Source organism: Paralichthys olivaceus, chromosome 23, assembly GCF_024713975.1.
Source record: "Paralichthys olivaceus isolate ysfri-2021 chromosome 23, ASM2471397v2, whole genome shotgun sequence".
In the NCBI taxonomy this organism is placed as follows: domain Eukaryota; kingdom Metazoa; phylum Chordata; class Actinopteri; order Pleuronectiformes; family Paralichthyidae; genus Paralichthys; species Paralichthys olivaceus.
In genome coordinates, this window is record NC_091115.1 from 7575066 (window position 1) to 7599101 (window position 24036).

Consider the following 24036-nt stretch of genomic DNA (forward strand, 5'->3'; position numbering starts at 1 on the left):
AAGTGAGAGGAGATGGGGAGGACAGCGACGATGACAAACAGAGAAAAGGTGAGAGGAGATGGAGGGCAGGGGACAAAGAAAACAGGACTGTGTACAGAAAGCTGTTTAACCACTGATTTATGCCATCAGTTGAGGCTGTGTATTTATTCCATTTCTGCTTCTGTCTATCTAAAACATCATGTTTTCTGACACTTTATTTTACCCCAAAATTTATATACTGTAAATCATTTTCTTCCATCCACTGTTGTTGGGAAATGACCCTAAATCACTAATATTATTAGCAAATATTATTAGACTCCATTTTGGTGTGTAAATCCAATGATGTTATTATTATACATTAATAGCGTTAACCATAGTTTATGTCCTATGATGCATATTGTCTTCTTTATTTTTTGCCATTGATCATTTTTGAAAGAATAGGTGGTTGTTGTTTAAGTTTTACAGAAGTGTGATATGTTTTTATTTAAATCAATGCATATTGACCAGGAAATGCTTCATCATCATCATTTTAGGATCATCATCCTAGCATCGTCGTAAACACAATCATCATAATAACACAACACACCATAGATCTCTGGGCAACGCAGTCTCTGAGGCCCTCAGTCAACATGGCTGCTGCTGTTTTTTATGTAGCAAACTATAATTTATTATTCTTTACACACACAAGCTATTGGAACAGGATTCAGCTAGCTAAGATACTTAGCTACTAGCAACATGAGAGGGGGTGAGAGGTAAATATTTCTACATGTATAGAAAGAGTTTAGACATAACAGCCCTGTGAAGCTCCTTGTTTCATTGTCTCTAAAACATAATTTTACAATGTTTTCACACATTGCTAGCAATGCCAAATGTTGATTCAAACCTAACCCTGATTTATAGTTTCTCACAATTTCTTCATCCTTTGCATTTGTGCAAACAAATCAGATCAGTATTGGACTGGTTTAATCAAATGATCATTGATCAAACTTCAGCATCAAGCAATAATATAAGTTATTTGAAGTATATATAACTAGCTCTGCAAAACTGATTACAAATATAAAATAAAACATTTTTATGCTCTGGCCAAACTCTTTCTATACTTCCTGCAGAAACCTTACCAACTACTGAACAAAAATAAAACACGACAAATAATCAAACATTACAGAGATTTTAAAACCAAAAAACGATATATCAACATTATAAACACAACAAAAGACAAACATCATGAATAGATACAGAAACCCATGAACAGTTACGTGAGAAACATTTTGGGGATCGCTGGGCCAACACACCATAGTAGAGACTAGTATATTAATATGTATCTGTATCATACCCATGTATAAGATAACACACTAGTTATATAAGTTCACTTTCCAGCCAATTAAAAGTTGAGAGGGAACAATTGTTCTACTGTTGGGGAGCAATATGCAATGAAAGCTAGATTTTTGATTTTCTGATCACCAAAGACACAAATGTATGTCCTGCTCTGCTAAACATAAAATGATCTTTGAATAAATATTTCCAATGCATAAATTAGAATATTCAAGAAAATATTTTTGCTAATCAAACTAGTTGAGAAAACATATTTAAATTGATTGTTAAGAAGATAACACAAGGACTCTTTGGCAGTGACTACATTTTCAAGTTAAAGTGACACAACTTCCATTGCATATTGCAGATCCTTTGGGGTAAACACAAGGGACAACAACATGGCATAAGGGAGGGAAAGAAAGAAAGACAGACAGTGGAAATCTTTAAGGAAGTGTGAACAACTTTCCATAAATAGCACTGGATGGAAAGATGGATGGAGAGATAAAGGGACAAGAAGGAGGTGGGGTAAAAAATAGCAGCGTCTTCTGTTTAATCCCTTGTTCATCATAACCCCTCTGGGCAAATCTTCCATCTTAGAAACAGGGAGGGAGAAGGAGAGGGGGGCCAGAGGGTAACTGATTAGGGAAATAAAGTGCAGGAGTCTGAAGTTTGTAGTCCTTAGATGATTTTTTGTAGTCCGTGCCAGGAGACAGGGTTCTCTGAGAAAGTTTTTCCATGCCACAGTAGCAAACTCTAACCTCTGAGGATGAAATCAGTCTGAAAATGATCTCGGAACAAAGAGGATTTGCTTTAAAATGAAGTCTGTGGTCCTTTAAATTGCTTCATCAAAACAATTGTGAAGACATCTTTGAACAAGCCCAGAAGCTTAGTCCAATTCATACCAGAAAATGTATTTGACAGCTATTTCGCCCTGATTCCAGGCTCTTAATCTGTCCGACTCTGTGATCATTTAACAAGCATCAAATAAGCAAGAGCCTTTTTCAGAGTAAAACGGACAAATACAGGAAAATTCATATTTCAGTTAAATGGCTTGTTCGCCATTGAACTGATAAATAACATCCATTGTAGAATCTCATGCACATATCAGCTCCAATCCGGAGGGATGTTGTTTGTCCAGAGAAGATCCAGAGAGAAACAGACGTGGTCCAGACAGGGTCTATTTCTAGTCATCCACAAATTATGAATTATTTTATCAATGCAGGTTGTTTCCTGTCGTACATTAAACATCCATAACAAGTCTCGAGGGACATGGGGGAGTCCATGTTTCATTTACTATCAACATATAATCTTAGTATCCCCATTTCAAAAGGTGTGGACTATTTAAATGACATCTCTTTGTGTTTATCCACAAATGTTTCCATTGTTTCCTCTACATTTTCCAGTGTTGTCTGTTTCTTTAGGATGTGGAGGTCCAAAGGTGCGTCAGAGGAGCATTAGGCCAGACAAAGGTGAAGGGAGTCCTGTTTATTTTGGAGAAACTACTGGCTTTGTCAAGGTTTAGGAGGAGAAAGATACAAACAAAACAAGAGCCATGCATTCTTCTCATTATTATGAATATTGGTCCAAACACCACTGAATATACTGTAAATCCCTGAAAATTCATTCCACCTTTTACTAATACTGACTGACCACAAGTATCTTGTAACAGCTTAAATGATATGTATTATATTATATTACCAATTAATTTTTTCTCTTGGCCAAGTGGTAGTAGGTGGTAGGAGTTGGACGGATGATTGGGAACAAATACTGCAGTGAGAATGACTCCTATTGGTAAAGAAAATCAGGGAACAGATAAGGTATGTGTGCCAGGGAGTCTGTTCGAGAGAGGGACAGAGAGTTAAAAATAGAAAGAGGACAAAGACAGGAAGACAAAAAGTGGGAAAACGGTGTCAGTTTGAGAGTCAGAGGAAGAGATACCATAACTGTCTTCTGTGCATGAAGCAAACTCTTCCATCTCTCTCCTCTTTGAGCCCTTTAAATTATCACCCTTCCAACCTTCACCTTTGACACACCAATCCTCCACCCCATCACTCCTCTAGGCCACAGAGGAGATCTGTTTCTCCTCCCTGTCCTCCCCGTCTGCCTCGCCATCTCCCATCAGCGGCTGCCTTTTCTTCAGCTCTCTCTGGTATTTGGCCATCAGGGAGGCGTAGATGCAGCCGTAGGCCGCAGCTGCAACCATCATGATGCAAACGATGCCACAAACCACACCTGCAATCACCACAGTGCCTATGGCACGGCGCACGCTCACAGGCTTGTAACGGGCGCGGACACAATCCGATGGGGCCTCCCCACCTCCGCCTCCACCTCCTGTGCTCGAAGAGGAGTCATCACCAGTGTTGCCGCTGTTGTCAGAAATTGGCGTCGCCCCACTGGGGTTAAGAGCGTTCCTGCTGCAGGGCGGACCCCCTTTCTGTCCAGAACGGGAACTCTCACCTCCTCCATTCTCATCTTCAAGTTGGAGGCAGTAGTTGAACATTTCCACGGGAACGCCACGGATGTCTCGCCCACGCAGATCCTTCGGTAGTGTGCACTCCACCGCGTCCACCTTCCCCCCTGGAGGAGAGAGAAAGAGGTACAGAGACAGGAGGACATGGAGAGGTCATTTATAAAATGCCTTGTGCTTGTAAAGCACTACCAATTAACTGAGAGAGAGGAAAAGACAGTGAGGAGGGTGGTTATGCCAACACTAGGATGAGTCATGAATCACTTAACACACAGAGAGTTTGCTGTGCCCTCCACACTAAGTTGGAGATAGCTTCAACTAAGCCCTTCTATAATTCATAAGATGACATGCCTAGCTTTAGCAAAGCTCTAGTGTGTGTTCGGAAGAGAGAAACATCTGAGTCACTAATTCCCATAGGGTGGCAGCAGTGTGGGGGATGTACTTTGTTATCATCACATGCTTCATTTGCCTCCACGCGTAGTATTTGTCTCTCAGTCACGTGTTCGACAACCACTGGTCCGTGCCCTCAGACAGGTTAAGCATCAAAGACGGAGAATCGTAGAAAGACCAAATGAAGAAAGTGGTATTTAGCCCCTGATGCATTTATCCCTGTGTGACAAGAGAATCCCTTCTACAAATACACCTCCGTCTCTCTAAATATCCCAGCTGTGTGTGCTTGAAGTGGTTTGAAGCAGACATAAGTCAACACAGGCTGCTGTCACTAAGCTTTTCACTCTTGTTCGGTGCTTTGTGTTATTTCCTACACACATCGCGCATCATCTATACTCTTTTACAGACACTGCCACGCTCTCATATTCAACTATAAAACGCCTCCTTGTAGTTTTCCCCGCTGTCTGGTGATTATTAAATGATCAGGCCCGCCGCTGTGTGTCCAACTCTGTCTCTGAACTGAGCTGGAGAGTGGAGCCCAGCAAAGCAGAAGAGAGCAGAATGAAGCAGGGAGGAGAATGGAGCAGAAAAGAGAAGGGATGCTTCATTAGCGGGGCAGCTGAGGCTTGAGGCGCTGAGGTGAATGTAGATTTTTACACATGAAGAGAGAGCGGAGAGCAGCTGTGGTTATCTGATGTACTGACAGCCTGCAGAGACACGTGGGGTAACACACACTGGACACAAACTCACAATGAGCGTGATAATGTGCATTCAGACACCAGTGCAATTATATCATGGCGCTAGAAGCACAGTGGATACAGAAATTGAAAAGCATGCCTCATCTGTCTTTGAGGTAAACTTGGATTATTTAGTTTTTGCCCACTACCTCATGACTTCTTTGCCCTCTTGTGAGTTCCACTTATACAAACACACCCTATTCAAAACTGCTGTAAGATAAAACAAGCACCTACCTCTGTACAGCAGCCACTCCATCCAGTGTTTGAAGTCGCGGAGGTTGCAGTCACATTCCCAGGGGTTGTTTCCCAATTCCAGATGTTGCAGGTTGGCAAGGGGCTCAAACGCTGCCCTCTCTAAACCATGGAGCCGGTTACCTGCCAGAGACAGCCACCTGTGGGTAGTAAAATATAATGAATTCACTGTTGGGTAATAGTCACCATCTCAGGCTAACACTGTATGCTGAAAAGCCTTCTTTTTAACATCCTCACATCATCCTCTTGCTTTTCTTATCAATTCACCCACTCTAAAAAGTCAGATTTCTCCCCTCAATTCACTTTATTTAAAGGTCCAGTGTGTCAGATTTGGGTGAACTGAAGGCTGCCACAGGTTCTCTTTCATGTTTGGAAGGGGACGGTGAGGGCATTCAGCTGCAAAATGCAATTTCACCACTAGATGTTACTAAATTCTACACACTGAACCTTTAATTTCTTACCAGTTCTTGCTTACATTATTGTTCTGTGCAAACATTGACTCAGACCATTGACCCTCTCATTGTAGGATTATTATGATGTTCATTCTCCGGGATTGTCATCATACTCTAGTGTTGGTCTGGGTCTCTGTAAGGGAATGTTGAAATAAAGAAATGTGAATGTTTGTGTAGATATGTGTCTACCTGAGGCTCTGCAGCTCATCCAGTAGCCCCAGAGGGACAGAGGACAGACCGTTCAGGGACAGATCCAGACTTTGAAGGCCCCCCAAACCCTGTAGAAAAATCAGTTGTTTCGTTTGTCCAGTCTCAGTATGGTACACTACATAATGGTTATTTTTGTGTCTTTCCCCAGTGCAGAGCAAGGATAACTTGATGACTTAATCTTGTTTAAGTAAAGATTCCCAAGCAAAGTCCTGACACAGCCTCATACTACAGACTGCCTTGGTTCAGATAAAAGTGGATAAAAGTGTTGGGCAAATGGTTCATTATTAATTTATCAGCTGGATGGGAGCCCAGTCATGTCAGCATATCTGCTTAGGTTTGGCGCTACTCCTAAACAGTTTGTTGAGCATCACCCAGGAGTTGATGCTGCACTATTAACAAAGTATTTTGTTGGAGAGTAATTTGATTGAATATCTCCTTATACAAGTCAAATGTGCATGTTAGGCTTTTTGAGATTTGCTTTTTCATTAATAACAATATCAAAATGTTGCATACTCAATTTAGCTTTGGGCTTGTTAGTGGGATGCATTATACACGGTGCTCACCTGGAAGAGGTCTCTCTCCATCACTGTTAATGAGTTGTTGTGCAGAGTCAGTCTCGTCAGGTTGGACATGTCTCTGAATAATCCCGCTGGTAAATTATCTAGATAGTTATTAGAAAGGTCCAGCTCCTGAAACACATACACAAATATCTTCAATTAAATACTTACTTGCATGTTCGACAATTAGCTTAAGTTCTTAATGAAGATTAAACGTGAAAACTGAATGTCAACTTTGCTTAACTTTTTAGACTGAGAGCAGAGTTTAGTTTGTTCATTATGCGACTCTTACTCTCAAATTCAGTTTGCAAGGTCAGTGCAGAAAACAGTGCACACGCCACAGACAACAACAACCCACAACATGTTTAACTGTGAGGTGAAGAATAACTTCTTTGGCAACAGTAAACAATGGACTGCAGACCTCCAGGGAGGAGAGGTTAGCGAAGGCAGAGGCTCCCAGCGAGGCAAGCTTGTTGTTGGCTAGCAGGAAAGAGCGGCTCCCGGGAGGCATGAGGTGCAGAGGAGGCAGGGAGGAGAGACCCCGGCCCCCGCAGTCCACGACCAGACCATCTGAGGAGCAGTAACAGGGAGGAGGGCAGGAGGAGGCTGGTGGCAGCAGTGTTGCCAGGAGGCAGAGGACACAGAGGAAGACTGAGGGAGGTGGCGGGTTAGGAGAGAAGAAGAGAGAAAAATGAACATGGTTATTTACTTCCTCCTGTGACTTATTGTACAGTGATGAGTACAGCAGAGAGACTGGACATAAAATAGTCAGTTAAATTAGTTAGTAATTTATTGCTGTGCATATTACAGACACCCAAGCTCCTCTATTTTTTGAGTAAAGAAAAAAACATGATGCAGTAGGACTATGAGAGGGACAAAAAAGCAGTTACGTCCCACAAAAATACATTCCAGTGGTTCTGATATGCTGTTTAAATTCTGGATTACATAGGAAATTTCAATTTTCAATGGGTGTTTTTATGGATAGTAAAACTTCAAGAAGCTGCACTGAGGATCAGAGTCATCACCGTTTGTGTGATTAAGTTTTTTAACTTCGAGCTATCCTGCAAATGACTGCGTGAAAGATCAGAGCAGAGCGTGTGTGTGTGTGTGTGTAGTATACTCTACTCTCGGTATTTTCATGGCAGCAGTCTATTCTGCAGTCATAAAGCCATCGCTTTTCCAAAAGACAGTTCTACTTTTGGTCGTCTTTTGTGTTTATGAGCGAGTGTGTCTGTCTTTGTCTTTTCATTTGTCTTTGTGTTTGTGTGTGTGTGTGTGTGTGTCTGTGTTTTCAGCTCACAGCAGTCTCTTTAGTGACACTCGTGAGGGAAATCCCCTCTGTTTTATTATCCTGCAGACGAGGGCCATTTCAATATTTCCAATCATTATCCGCTTGTTACTTTCTCTGGTTTCTGTCTCTTTCATTCTTTTTCCAGTTTGTGGCTGTACCTGTTTTCCTCTGGTTGGATTTTTCTGTTTTGGTTCTCTATCTGTTTTGATTTCCTTCTGTAAATTCAGGTCTTTTAATTAATTAATTTATTTTCATTTTTATTAGTGTTTCTGCCTTTGCGCCTGTCGGTCCATCTCTACATTCTGTAATTCTCTCTCTCCCACTTGAGTCTCTTTATCTTTCTCATTTCCTTTCACTTTGAATCGCTCGGCACTGCTGTGTATTCCCTCTGTGTCTCGTTACAGTGGCTGACTTTGTTTCCATCCAATGGCTTATCAGCACGACTTTTGCTTAATCTCTACGTGTGAATACGTGAGTCTGTGTGTGTTTGTTTGTGTGTGTGTGTGTGTGTGTGTGTGTGTGTGTGTGTTAAGCCACAACAAAGTGTGATATTAAGAACGCAGACACAGACGCTGCACTTTTCACTTTCTGACAAGCCTTTCTTGCTTCACCAGCAGATTTCATCACTTGCATCATCTGCATATTGTCAGCATCTATTTCTCAGTGTGCCATTGTCTTTTGTCACACTATGTCTCACCCTATCTCTGTTATATTTTCTCTCAGCGTGTGGTGGTCCATCTGCTTCTCACCACTAATAATTTTCTCTCTCTTTCCTTTCAACTCATAATCAAGACTTAATTTCCTTTCACCACACATCCTGGCTGTCTGGCTCTGAATGTGATGAAACACTGTGAAATATCCCTTAACTGGCCATTCCAAAGTGCAATATGTGAAAAAGAAAGAATAGATACATTTGATGGATGAATGGATGTGAAGAAATTGGTGATTGCATAATGAAAATCATCTAATTTTGAAATGCAACATCTCTCTCAGGGCTTGTATCCCATCACTGAAAAACATGAAGTCATTTCTTCCATAAAAATATATTCCCTTCAAATTGGTCACAACGAGAATAAAAACTAGAAAAATTAAAAAACGGATCAGTCCATTAAAAGGTTTCCCGTAGTTTTTTTTTCATCTTAATTGAAATGTGTTATTTTTCATGCATCTCAGCTCCCCGTGGGTAATAATATATACCCCTTTTCATGGAAAGTGCCATTGTATCATTCTGTGAATACACACTGACAACAGTCTAAGAATAGCATCTTTTCCCAGACAGTTTTTTTTTACCTGCCAGGCAGCAGATGACCTCTCTCAACCAGAACACTGCACAACCAACACATTCAGAACCAAAAATCCAGAGAATAAAAGCCTTGTGAGAAAGTTCTGCTGGACTCTCCTAATCCTGCATCCATTATCCTTCCAGCTGGATTCTGTGGTACAGTCCTAATCTCTGGGAAAAATTGACTCCCCTTCATAAATGGATGAAACAGAGATTTTACAGTGCCCTGAAGACTCAGGTGCTGTCTTACTTTGTAGTGGAAATGCTTTGGAGGGCAGATCTTTCACTGCAGCGGGAGTCTTTGCTGCACAGGTTAGAAAAGGTAGACTAGAGCACGATATTTGTGTAGACAATTTAGCTCAGAGGTAGTAGCGCTGTTATACAACCAAGAGAGAGAGTGAGAATTTTTGTTTATTTTCCTGCATCCTCCTGATATCATCTCACATTTAAAATTGTGGTTGGGGTCCTGCACCAATTATCTGTGTGAAGTTATTCCTCTTCTCCCCTCACTCCTCCTCTCCCCTCTCCTCTTCACTCTTCTCTTCTCCCTTCACTACAATACATTTTAACTCCCCCAGCCTCCCTCAGTGCTGAAGCATATCTTTCAACATTTATGAGTGGTTTTAGCTGCTCTCGTGGAGGAGGTGGTTGTTGTTTTGGCTTATTTTAGCTGTTCCGGATCCTCTCTCCGCTTTAGCGCTCCATGCAGCCAAACCAGAAGGAAAAATGCACCCACAATCGGAGCAAGAGAGGGTGGTTCAGTCCAAATTCATTTGAGTGGTTCTGTGCAGTTTACTTCAGTCCAAACAGACTTCAGACTGAATCTTTTATAAGATTTCCAAAACACATGATGTAAAAAGTGCTGTCATTTAGGGCAAATGTGGGCTGGCAATGCTCTCAGCGACAGGAAACAAGCTACAACACGCTATTGAAATGCAACAAGATGTCCCTGTTTGATCATGGCAAGAGAATACTCTCATCGTGATATATAGATAAATAGATAGACAGAGTTGGTGTGTATATAGTCGTATTAAGGTCTGCTGACACATACACTCAAGTCCACACACACACACTTTTTATTTATTTTTTGGGGATAGATGTGTTAATCTTATTGTTTGTCACATTCATAGGCACAAAACCTAGACAATCTTAATTTCTGGGGTAATATGATATGTGATGTCTGACATTGTCTCCTAGGCAACTCCTTTTGACAGCTCTGGGGGCCTCAGCTGTCTGTAAGTTTATATCCAGTGGCCCCAAGTTGGTGACACTGGACCCAGCTATGATGTCATCACCACTGACACTTCTGTTACTGAGCACAGTTGCATGTTACCAGGGGCCAAGCTGTTTTCCTTGCAAGCAGCAGACTTGGTGCTATCTTGTTACTAGAACGACCAGCTGTCCTCCATGAAACACACTCACTCGCTTGTATTTCTCCAACTCTTAAATGTTTTACTTGATGCTCTGCAAGAGTCTGACACAAGTATTTGTTAATTAATCTGAAATTCCTACAACAGTTAGTTGCACATGTAATCATCACAATACTAAGATATCTATACCTAGTTTATTTAAATTGTCAAATAATCCAAAATGTAATGTATTAAAAAAACACACTAGTAAGTCTTCCAGTGGTTTGATAGCAGAGTCTGTGGCACAATGCTGATAACAACACATTATATTGTGTACATGGTAGAGTATTGACAGTGACACTGGAGCTCCAGTTTGTTTCAAAAGTTATTTAAGGAAGTATTTAAAGCAGCAACAGTTTCTGTGTAACGTGTCAGAAGCTGTTACATATCTGATCTCCACTAAAACCTAAGACCTCATTAAGGTAGCAAATAGTGTGTGTGTGTGTGTGTGTGTGTGTGTGTGTGTGTGTGTATGTGTGTGTGTGTGTGTGTGTGTGTGTGTGTGTGTGTGTCTTGGAATCTCTATATCCACTGTATAGAATACCACCTCCATTGATGGCTCACTGCATGGCTTCACTATCTCAGTATAAAAGCACAACACACACATAATACCAAGGTCCCAGCAGTACCGCCACAGTATTTCAACATTGACAATGTAATGTTGCGTTACCGTAGCAACGAAGTGCTCTAGATGATGTTAAAGTGAAGAGAGAAGGAATAGGGAAATACTTTTTTTTTTTTGGTTCACATCAAATCTCAATCCTTTAACCACATTATCTCCTCTCTCACTCGCACAACCTCTCTGCCTGACTGCACAACCGTGCATAATCGCTTACTTGCACACAGGACGTCATGGTTGCGCGCGCACACACACACACACACACACACACACACACACACACACACACACACACACACACACACACACACACACACACATACAGCAGTTGAGGATAAGCAGGGACACAGTGCGGGGCTGTACTCCTGCTGACAGCGTGATGAGGAGAGCAAAGAAGAAGAGAAGTAGAGGAGTAGACTGTCTCCAAATCTTTATTTTTATACATTATTTCTTCCTCCTCTCCCTATGGGATCACCTCCAATTATCGCTCCATTTTTCTGTCATCCTCTTTCCCTCTCTTTCCTCCCTCTGTGTTAACTCTTGTCCATTTTTCTGCCAGTTAGTCTTTCTCCGTCTCTGCCTCCCCACTGTCCATTTCTCATTAATTCGGCATCGGTAAGATTGAATCATTATTTTGACTTACAGGGGGCGAGTGGGTAACGTGTAGGCTGATCTGCCTCTTTAATTCATGCTATCTGTATCAATATGTAGTGACACACATACTCGCTCACACAACAGCGTAACCCATGGGAGTGTGTGACATGCAGGGACATAATTTTTGTGATAGTGGCTATTAATTAGCGGGAGTGACAGGTAAGACACAGAGAGGGAGAGATAAAGGGAAAAGAAGTGATGGATATCAAGTTATCAGTAAAACTTAACTTTAGGCCGCAGTCTCAGCTAACACCAGGTACAGATTTCACTGCAGCACCCCCTCTTTGATGGATGTTGCATCATGTTGCACTGACCCCTCAGGCCGCTGAGTACATTCAGAATTAGAGGATAAAATAAAGGACACTTGGCGTGGATGTCACATTTGCATCAGTGTGACTAGAATAGATTCTTTGTTGGATCTTTGACAGGTCGTAATGTATGCCCACTCATTCCTCAGAAGGGATGGATAGACAAATGGTATTGATCCAAGAAGCATACACGCAAACATGCACAATGATGTTTTATGAGCTTTTTTATTTCGCTGTAAACTGATTTGTAGGTAGATTGACAAGTTCATCTTACTTTTTTTTAAATCTAGGAAATAAGTTGCCTTGAAAAAGTCTGACTTTTAGATACCAACAATTCCAGTTTACTCAAATGAATGTAGTTTTAAACCCATGTTAGGCTGAACAAGTTTTGCCAGTTTGTGCCCGGGTAAAGTAACATCATATATATTCCTGTAGTTTCTAACCAACAAGTCTCTCTGCAAAAAGTTCCAGGTACTTGTGGTGGTCTTGCCTCACGATTTGTTGTGGTTCTGTTGTGTTTAGTCTGCTTTGTCCATATCTATAAGCTTTCAGAAAACGTGCACAAGTTTGGACAAGATGAACACAGAGTACGAACAGAGGCTTTGTCCGTTTCCGAATCTAATGTTGAACATAAATAAGTCTTTAATCCTAAAATTAGACTTTGTTGCACAGTGCTTGAGATATCTTATCCTGCTAATTAAATGTCCTTTTCAGAGGCTTGTGGAGAGTTCAAGACAAATCGAAAACATCTCATATAACTATGTTATACAGAACGTTTATCAGCCATTTTCTGTGACAACTTGGTGAGTAATTTTCTATTTATGACAGGCATTGGCTTTAATATGATCATCATGGCTTATCAGCATCATTTCAGACCCTTACTGAAATAGCTTTTAATGGTGGAATTCTGTAGCAGTATCATTCAGCAAGTGCTGAACTGCAGCAGTGCTGTTTGTGGTGCAGAGTATTGTTCAGATTTATCCTTGCCAATGTCCTTTAAAGTGGGCCAATACCATGTGTTTGTGTGCCATAGAAGTTGTACATTCCTGTTGTACCTCTTTAAAACTCAACCATGGTTAAATGAGAAGATTAAATGAGAAGATTAAATAAACCTGGCGTGCTGTGCTTGCAGTCATGTGCATGTATTTTTCTGCACAAATCGTATAGAGCTGGCGCTAAAGTACAAGGTCACCTCAGCAGTAGAAAGCTTTCCCACACGATGCTTGTAACCACTCATAATCCAGCTGACATAAAATCACCACAACAATAAACTTTAATTCATCCAATAAGGAGGTCAGAGGTAAGAGGCACTCTGCCCTGACAGAAGATATTATTTCTGTGGTCCTATATCATGCCATGAAAAATTTAAGAATTAAATAATGCAATTCCTTTACCTACTTCTGAACCCTTCGTTTATCAGTTACATTATTACATACAGCCTGATGCTATCGATTGTTTGCCAACAAGCTGTCACTCCAGTTTCTATATAACTCCCAGTATCCTATAACAGTATGTGAAAGGATCAGGCTGCACTCCAAACCTAATGCTACACATAGACAACACACTGTCACACTGCTGTGGCTCCATGCCAAACCCAACATCCCGGCAGTGTTTAGAAAGTGCCACCAGGTACTAACCACGCAGCAGTGAATTTGGTTTGTTACAGCACACTCACAGTTGACTAATGTCTTAAAAACACTTGATTCAACAACCTGGCAGCTGCAGGCCGACAGAGATGTTAGTTTTCACCACAGTGGGTTTCGCCCCACGGTGGCTCCGTTCTAAACCTTATGCTGTTTCCTTAGTCACTGTGCTGTATTACAGCTGTGCTCTGAGGCAGAATGCTACCACCTTAGTCACTGTACTATGGCTCCATTCCAAACCGAATGCTTTAACCTCAGTTGGTGCATTTGGTCTCCATTCAAAGCCAAATCCTCACTGCTCTCACCCCCACTCTCTGTCACTTTCCCCGTCACTCTTTTGATTAGAAGCTATGTGGTCAGTTAATCTGCTGGCTTTGTTTGGGAATGGAACATGAACACACACACACACACACACACACACTTTCACACACAGTATGATCCATGTGTTTGTGTCTGTGTGAATAGGAATGGATGGACACTTTCTGGTGTATAAATGTGTGTGTGTGTAGTGTCAGATGAGACAGTCTGCTGGGATCGTGGAGGCCTAGAGGCACCATATGGTCTCTGTGTCGCTCATAGACCTCTCCGTTCTCCTCTCTCACCTCTCCTCCTCCATCCTTTCTTCTCCTCAGTCTTTCTTTCGTTCACTGCACTGCTTTGATCTCGCATTTCTCCTCCTCCTCCTCTTCACTCCCCACTGTTTCCATCTTTTTCCTTGCTTCCTCTGTCTCACTCTTTCTGTCACTAGTTTGCTCTCAGTTTAACCTTTTGCTGTCTTTTTTCTTTGACATTCTCTCTCACTTTTAAGCCTGTTTAGAACGTTTTCTTTTTAGCTCTCTGATGTTTTAGTACCACTTTCTGGAACTTCCTAGGGTTTGTAATGGGTTATAGCTTGATGGTTATTGAATAATTCATGGGGTGCAAGAAGAAAAACTGAGGTTGTCATGGTAGAGAAAATTCTTCTGGATGGTGTTTATCCTTCAGCATAAACTATTGAAATCATCAGGGAGATTCTTAAATAACATTTACCAACCAGATACAAAAAAATAATTTGTTAGGAAAACGGAAAGCAACAAATATGTTAAAAGTTTACCAACATTTATTTGTAAATTTTTTAATGGAAAGGATAAAAACCAGACAGACGAGTCTTTAAAACCTTGCAAGTTACAGTAAGGCTACATGATTTATCTTCTATATTCCTAATAAAGGAGCGTATAATAATAAATCTGTATCTTTATTATATCACTAGAAGTATTTGTTTTTACTGGGATGAATAAGAGGACACTGAAAACCAACCAATTTCAAAACCGAAATAAATTATGCAATGAACTGTGATGAGATACATACATTTATTTATCATTTGGCACAAGAACATTTGCTTTCAGCCACAGTCGTTTAAAACTGTCTTTGACACTCATAAACACCCATAAAACATCCTCTCTTCTACAAACGTTGAGAAATATCATATCGCTTTCTTTCCCATGTAGGTTACAAAACTCCATCATAGTTTCAAAGCCATTAGTTGGAAAGATGGCCCCAACAGTGTCTGACACTGAAGGATAATAACACATTTTTATTTTCAATCTGTCTTCTGTCACACAGAGAGCGTCTCTCTGTAGCCTTTGAGCACACCTTTTGTGACATTTCAGACATTTTCAACGAATTAGCAGCAGTCACTTAATTTAATTTCTAAATGACCTTCCTCAATTTTGGAAGGTAAAGCACCCTTGATTATTTGATTCTAATTACTGTGGTCATCTGATATATTCATTAAATCTGAATTGAAGGGATGCTTATACCCCTCTCTACTCATATTATATGCATACTCCAGCTACTTGATGTGTTTGTATGTGAGTGAGTGTGCATGAGACAGTGTGGGGTAATTTCAGAGATTAGTGAGCCTCCAAGCTTTGCAAAAGACCACGATAAAGCACATGAGAATTTGAATAAAAATATTGCATAATGATAATGCAGAAGTTGTGTCAATAAAGTTTGCTGAATTGAAGAGGGACAGAGAGAGGAAATATTGTGTTACATTTTGATCATTCCAGTTCCTATTCCTTAAAGACTTAAGCAATAACGTTGTAATGATATTATTAGTGATGTAACTTAAATGAAATGAAATCTAGCAAATACTGGAGTTAAAGCAGACTGAATTTTGAATGCAGAGATGGAAGGAAGGACGTAGGTAGAGGACAGAGTGAAGAGAAAAAAGAAAAAGGTATGAGGTGGTGCGATAGAGACAGGCGGAGGCTGAGTGGCTCACAGGGAGGTATATCTATTGACTTAGAGGTGTGGGTGTGTGGAGGTTCTGACACATAGTGTTGCCTTGTTATTTAGAGTCCTTGTGTTAAACAGCAGTATGTGGTGTCTTTGCCAGACACTTCTGGAACAATACCTCTTAAACATGGGGACAAAGATCCCTATTTTTATCGTCCTTTGTTGTTTTTTTGTAAAAACATTTATTTCCTGCAGAATGCAGTGTGTGTTTGTGTCATATTAGATAAATAACAGCGGAGAGAAATAATGCAGAAAGAGCACTCTCTTGTTTGCCAATTAAAAGAGGAAGTGTCTGGACTAAGCAGGATTCATCTGATGTGGGAGAAGAGAGAAGGAGCAGGAAAGGAAAGGGAAGGAAAGGAAAGGAAAGGACGGGACTCAAGCAAAGAAGGGGAATTGGATAGGGAATGAGAAAAGTAAAAAGGGATTCCGAGGGAAATGGAGACAAATAACCTATGCTGTTTTGTTTCTACAGACCGCTGGCTGTATTAATGTACACAGTAATTTGGCATTTCACTGGAGGACTTGGCACGTGGCCACAGCATTCTCAATGCCGTCATCCTTTGTGTGTATGGAGAGGTAAGGGTGTGTGTGTGTGCGCGCGCATGTGTTCAAGCATGCTGGGCATGCTGACATTAGCAGCTGTCAAAACAGACAGTGTTCCTCCTTTCACGCATAGTTAGGAGTACAATAGATGAGAATAAAATAGAGCCGAGTTGAGAAGAAACGGATGACTATTGTTTCTTCTCCTCTTGTCAGGTTCTCTCTTCTCTTGATCTGCTTTTTAGGTTTTTGTCGACTCACCAGGTCTGGCCAAGTGGAAGGCAGCACTGGACAGGGCTAGGCCAATGCCCCCGCCAGGGGGGTGGGTGTGGGGGGGCATGACACAGCTTCGCAGCCTTCCTCTGTACGAGGGGCGGGGCTATGGGGGCATCAAGCCGCCATGCCTGCAGCCTCCACTAAGGCAGCGACTGGAAAAAGGTACACCAGAACACCTGAGGAGAGAGAGAAGAAACAAGTGAGACAGACAGACATAGAGAGAGATAGGTAGATGCATACATACATACATACACATTTACGATGTGTGTGTCTGCGTCTATGATAGCTTGTGAGCATACATAATGTGTGTGTGCGTATGTGTGTGTGGCCAAATATGACAAAGAGCCCCCTGGTATTTCATAGGCATTAATAATAGATGTGTAAGTCTTTGGCAGTTTACACAATCAGTTTGCCTTTCCTACAGACAGACCCCCTACTGCCACTGTCTGGCACAGAGACTGACAGAGAGAGAGGGAAAGAGAGAGGAAAAGCAAGAATGACACAGAAAGAGGGAGGATCAGGGGAGAAAGAGTGATGGAGGGAAAACACGATGTAAGAGGTATAAAGGTAGAATTCGCAAAACGAAAATAAGCAGAATATACGTCAGATTGAAGAAGAACAGAAAACCGCAATGGAAAGAATAAAATGAGAGGTTGTGTGCATTCTGCCAGAATACCCTTGAGCAAAGTAGAAAGTGGCATGAGGCAGCAGAGTGCAGCTCACACCCTTAAAACTCTTGGCTGAATAACTGAAGGTAACATAGCAACAGCTGACCTAAGCTGAATCCGATGCTCTCTGAGTAAACAATTCTAAGGATGTCGCCTCTAGAGAACATCAAGTTGTTGAAATTCTGATGTTTTTAGAGATGATTGTATTTGACTGTTGCCACACATCTGTGACAGGTTGAAAGAAAATCAACAACTTTTTACCAATAAAGAAGCTCAACAAGACTAGATCAAGATTTATTACAGTTCTGTATCCTTCAACTCTGCAGAAAACCCACTCATCTAAAATTTCAGAAAATTGATGCACAAGAAAATAGATTCCATACAAATATTGTGAAAATATAGTCTAAATCTCTTCAGTTTTGTGCATGTTTCTTTTTCTTCTATGCAGTTAGTTTTACCTTCACCAAGGAGATTATCTTGTCACCTGTGTTTATGACATTATAATTTGAAATAACCATGGGAAAAATAAACGGAATGGAATATAGACAAGGCAGGAAATGTCTGAAGATGAGGGAAGGTCAAAATAAGTGCATTAGGTAAACAAGGAGGACATTAAAATTCTCCTACACAACCTTGCTAGTGTTTTTGCTGTGTGTGTCTGTGTGTGTGTGGGAGAGGGAGAGCGAATGTGTATCTGAACCCCAGTGGTGCTATTTGTGTTATCATTATTGCTATTAGTACCTGCCAGACTCTGAGGCAAATATAAAACACTTGTCTAATCTCTGAGCTCTCTCTTCTTTTTCTTTATATTCTCTCTTCCGAGAGCAGTTTCTACCTCTCTCTCCTCTCCTACACTTATTCTTCTGTCATTTTTCTTTTTCTTTCTGACCTTCATTTTTCAGTATTCAACATGTCTTTTGCTCTCCTTCCCATCTCTGTTATCCCCTCTCTCCCTCTCCTGACAAAGGAACAGAAGCATGTAGCGAGGATATTCAGCAGATGGATTTCCTGCATGTGATTAAAGTCACATTAGCCAAGGTCTGCTGGGAAATTTGAATTGTTCTTTAAATGAGCACATGAGCTTCATTTTGAAAGATTCAGACAGGCAGACGAGAATGAAGGGACTCAAGGAATTTAGACAATTTTACTGCTTGAATTTCAAGCTGCAAATGTTTTCCTTTTCCCTTTTACTGGGTGTTGTGATTTTATTTTTAGACTGAAATATAGTTACACAATGGAGCTGTTATTTAAAAAAAAAAAGGATGTACCGAGTAAATGTTAATTTATTGTTGGCTCATATAATTTAAAGTTTAACCATAAACTTTGTTATAAATAACTATACATAAAAAGAAAGCACAAATACGACCAAATATAGATATTGAAGTGAAAAAATAGTATGTGAATATATAAAATAATAGTTTTCATATATGGGCAAACCTAAACATAAATTGTCAGTGAAAGGCTCCTATTTGCTGATATTTGTTGGCCAACTGATAAACCAATTGTGATATTGTATCTTGAAAATGAAGCAAAGTGGATGAAAAAGGACCACCAGAGAATCTCAAGTGGATAGTACAAGAGAAATATCAGAACACATGGTGAAATGTTGCAAAATGCCATCATGTGTGCAGTCATGCTGCGACTGTCCTTTAAATGATGCATTGGAGGTGTAGCAGAAGGTCACCTCTGCAGCCACGTATTACTGGTCAGCCATCAGTCCCCATCACGTTAAATGGGTGCTGTTGTGGCAAGCCTTCCTGTAAGGCTATTCTCAGAAAGCTTTTTTTACCAGTTTGACCTGGACACAGGGGGGAGCTGAGGCCCACACATGCACACATTCGTGCACACGTGTAAATACTTGGGTGTCCAAGTGTCCCCTGCATGTGAGGGGGAATCATGTAACACCCCCCCCCCCTCTTTTGGACTCCTCTGTTCCTCCTCTCAATCCTCTCATCTTTCCATCCTATTTTTATCTTTCTGTTTATTCCACTAATTGTTTCCTGTCTGCACTTAAGCTGGATTTATACTCAACAGGGTGTTACAGAGGCTTCGTGCAGAGCACTGATGTGCATTTCCTAAAAAAAAATTTAACCACACTCCAGGGGGCTGAGATAGCAAAGAAGAGACCACCAGCTGTGAGTGGTGAGCTTGGATTGTTGGTGTCTTCTACTATACGTGCTTCTGATGCAGATAGAGGTTATTAATAGTGAAGCTCCACACATCAGTAATGTTCCCTCTTTCCATAATGCTGGACAAATTTATATTTTGTGATGTAGCAGTGTGGATCTTTGAGCTTTGTCACTGCTCTGCATCAAAGTCAACTGGACAATGTAACAAAGAACTTTGATCGAACGGCTCACAAACCTTGTTTACAGTCAAATATGTATTTTGTAAAAAGGCATCAATAGTGCAAACATAAATGCTTTTACTTCAGGTTCATGATGAATGCACAACAGCTGGATAACGTACAGCACTGCCATTTACTGTTGTGTTGGTACTAAATCAACAATAAAAGATGTTCATCAACGATCATCAATTACAGGAAAACTGAAACAGCTTTACGGAGAAGCTTAAAACCTGCTGTCCTCAGCATGTGTGTATGTGTATGAAATTGTATGTGTTTTTAATCAACATCACTGTAATTCTTAAATCTACCTGTGCACGATAGGAACATTATCCGTGTGTGTGCCTTTGTCTTTGTCTGTCTTCTCTTTTACAGGGTCTTTAGGCATGTGGTGTGTGAATGAGTGACATCAGAGTTGTAAACAGGCAGCCTAGTCATTTACCCACAGCTTCATCTTTACACACACACACACGAACGCACACGATTTAAGCCTTATTTAAGAGGTCTATCAATGTCAAATTGTGTGACAAACCAAACCATCAATTTGCAATAAAATGTATTTGAAAAAAAGTCTAAAATTAGTTCATACCTGTTTTTAAAGGTGAATGTGTTTGTGTGAATGTGTGTGTGTCTGTGTACGGTTGCTAACAAAGGAAGAGAGAGGCAGCCAAGCTCCCTGGATCAATTTTTAATGGCTTTCTTACACAGGAGAGGAGGGAGATTGGGGCAACACACACACACACACACACACACACACACACACACACACACACACACACACACACACACACACACCTAGGCACATGCTAACTGCTTGATGAATAGAGGCACACATGTGTTGACAGGCACGTGATGCAAAAATATGCTCAGATATATAGTTACAAGTGCATATATGTATGCAGACACATTCATTACATAAACACACACAGTTTAGTGTGCCTGTGCCAATTTACACACATACATGTACATTCCCAGTGTACAGGTCATATGTCAGATATACACTGGTATGAAAGAAAATGCCAGAGAAAGATTTATGTGAACATTTATCATGTTAAAGTGATGGGAAAATGATTTGGCAACATGATAGCTAATTCTTATTTAACTAAGTTGTATTTTATACTTTGTATTTACCATGATGTATTTTAGCATCATTGTTATTGCAGTACTTTTGATAAGGTTGGTTACATAAATTGACATATGCAGGGTTCTAGGACCATTCAATAGACAAATCTAAAGTCAGAGCTACAGTAAAATATTTATTTTACTCTGAACTCGGATATAGTTGTTGGGAGTAAAGGCATTTCAACATCTGTCTCTTAAGTGCATCAGTAACATCACAGAGTCTGTTTACATGCGTCTGTTGGAAATTCATATATGAGCAGTTTGTCAGCAGCTGTCAGACTGGTGAGAGGTGTTAGCCATGTTGTTAATAGACACACCATACTGCTGCACTAACCACAGCACCATAGTGTTGGCTTTCTCTGGGACCACGTTTGAATCCTCCTACGCTACATGAAGGATAATTAAACAATTATTTTTCAATTTTAGCTGATAGTGAGCCACTGGAGCCTTGAGGACATCAAGGTGGAGTGCCTTAAGTCACACCCAGTATATCATTATATAATTACTGTATAGTTAAATACTTTTTTTTAACACATTTTAAAACAGGGTTAGAGCTAATTGTTAAGTGATACAGCAGTTTAAAAACAGCATCAAAAAGAGAATCAACCGGGCGCCATGTCATTAAAACCTATTAAGGGTTTCAAATTGATTAAAAATACCTAAGATATGGTGAAGATCAGAAAGGGAATGAAGAGAAACTGTTATTGCTGTGATATATATTGACAAAAAAATCCTCCTGTAGCTTTATTTCATGTCAAAGTAATGTATCTATGAAATTGTCTTCAAGTTAGCACCAAATAGTTGTTTTTATTAATTCAGATCACATGAATTGCACTGTATTGAATGGGGAGGTTTAGCAGAGACATGAAGCATCATAAGCATCCGTTGAGCTCAGATCACCCTGATGCTACACCTGTTATATGAGCTCTGACCTTGGTCGCACTGGGTCCTGGGTGTTAGTGACTTCACCCCCAGAGATACAGTAGCTGTGATGTGCACTAGTGCTGGTGTGGTGGCCAAATGTGGACCTGCAGCTCAAATGACACTCTGAGTTTTAGAGACACTTATCTTTACCATACATGTCCGTTGAAAAAAAATAAAAAATTCCAGATGCAGATTCACAGTATTTTAAAAATCTTCGATATTTGTACTTCTAGCCCTCATATGTTTTTTTTAGAATATTTTATATGATAAGGACAAACCTGAACCTGGAAGTTACAGGGCACGCTTTGTGTATTTTTCAGCCGTGGCAAAACATTTGACCATGTAACTTTCAATATATCTTGCAAATTTCCATCTTCATTGATAAGCACCAAGAGGTTTGGAACAAAGAGACAAAGATTTTTATATCGTATTTTGAGAAATTTAGACCAGAACATTTACTGTTAATGCAACAAAAGGAATGTTGTTATTTTTCAATGTTAAAGCCATAATTATCTCGACTGCGTAGCACGTTTTATGTGCCTTTCTCACAATAATTATAATGACTGTCTATGTTTTTCCATGTACTTTTTTCATGTTTAGCTTTATGAATATCATAAGCGTAATACTCCTGACTCTCTGACTTTCATATGAAACATACATTCATATCTGTGTGTGAATAAACTACCTTCCTCTCACCTTCTCCTGCCCCCCGCCTCTGCAAGCCTTGCCCCAAAACCACACCAACAATTCCCATGAATGTGTGTGTTTTGTGTATCTAGGAAACAGGTTAAGGTCTGACATTTTAAGCCAGTCAAATTCTGGAAGCGTGCACCTTTAGCCCCTTCAAAAATGCCCATTTGTTTGATTGGAAAGAAAGGGAAGTCTTTCTGCGTCTGCAGTCTGAGTTGTGTAATAAAGTACATCTTTAATTCCAGTCGTAAAATAAGATGAGAAGCAGTTTTGAGGAAGTGTTTGTGTGTGTGTGTGTGTGTGTGTGTGTGTGTGAGGCAAACTAACATCACAAACAGACTTACCTTTTGACCAAATATCTCAGACAGCACCAGCCTTTATAGCTTTCTGCCGTCAGTCACCCCCCCCCCAAAAAAAATATACCAATATTCAAAATCTCTCACAGGATGAAACATTGAAGAAAAAAACAGTCCCCTTCAGGTAAAGAAATCCATACATTCAAGATCCTGGTCAAATGAAAATTGTAAGAATAATCCTGCTTTCTGTATGGAGACAATCCCCCAGCTTCCCTTCAACCCACCAATGAATTGTGGAAAAAGGAGGGATTGTGGAGAAAAAAAATGAGGTGAAGAGAGGCTTAAAGACACAAGAGTAGGAAAGAGAGGATAAGGTCCTTAGAGGGAGAGGGATGGAGATATTTAATCCTTTTCTTCGGATCTATTCCCTATATGAATGATACGTCCAGCACCGTCCTGCTCACTGGCTTGTGCGCTGCCGTGTGCGTCTGAGAGGCGTGAGTGTGTGTATGAAAGAGAGAGAGAGACGAAGTGTGTGTGTGAGAGAGAGAGAGACGAAGTGTGTGTGTGTGAGAGAGAGAGACAACGGCGTTAGGTTGCTGGCGTCACGCGCCAACCCTTCTGTGTGTCGCTATGTTTGTGATTCCTGCACTCAGCATGCGTCAGAGTGTGTGTGTTTATTCATGCATGTACACTTGAGGGTTGTCTTTCCGGTGCGTGTGTTTGTGCCCCCACCTCCCCGTCCTCTTTTCCGTATGTGTGTGCAGTCGTGCATGTGGCAGGAGAATGTGTGTGTGTGTCTTGTCAAATATAGTAACATTAGTGTATGCTGCTTCTGTCTGCCTGCAGCTCTCCCACTGTGACAGAGAGAGGATGAGGGAGGTGGAATACAAAGAGAGTGATAATACGAAAGGGTGAAAGCTAAGCGAGAGAGAGGGAGGAAAAGAGGGATGGGAGGGTGAGGAGAAAGTAGAGAGAGAGAGTGGGAGGTGGTGAGGGAAGGTTGGTTGAAAAAAGATAAATGTAGGAGGAAGGAAGAGAAAGAGAGAGGCAGAGGAGAAGGAGATGGAACGCAGAGAGAGAAAGAGATGCGAGAAAGAAAGCTGTAGCAGTGGAGAGAAGGAGGGAGGGAGGGAGGGATCATCTGATTTCAGTGAAGATGAGAATCTCCCTCTGCCTCATGGGCTTTTCTCCTCCCTCTATTTTTTTTTCCTTTTTTTTCTCCTCACGTCTCCCTAACTCGGCTTTCATTTTCATTCTATTCCCTGTGGCAGCTCTCGTAAAGACATGCTTTGTGTGTGTACGTGTGTACGTGTGTTTGTGTGTGTGTGT

At 40.8% G+C, this 24036-nt stretch overlaps 2 protein-coding genes across 2 annotated transcripts in view; one reads left to right on the top strand and one right to left on the bottom strand.

Annotated features, from left to right (window-relative positions):
- The window catches only part of cacna2d4a (calcium channel, voltage-dependent, alpha 2/delta subunit 4a), a 76200-nt gene that overhangs the window by 26346 nt on the left and 25818 nt on the right, over positions 1-24036 (top strand). The gene's annotated exons all lie outside the window — the stretch shown is intronic.
- lrtm2a (leucine-rich repeats and transmembrane domains 2a) lies at positions 425-23612 on the bottom strand. Its single transcript, XM_020092069.2, has 7 exons — positions 22753-23612; positions 16646-16836; positions 6777-7006; positions 6362-6487; positions 5778-5866; positions 5119-5276; positions 425-3867 (listed from the first exon to the last, which is right to left on the bottom strand). Exons 2-7 carry the CDS (start codon positions 16722-16724, stop codon positions 3347-3349), a joined length of 1203 nt encoding a protein of 400 aa, XP_019947628.2. The 5' UTR covers positions 16725-16836; positions 22753-23612; the 3' UTR covers positions 425-3346.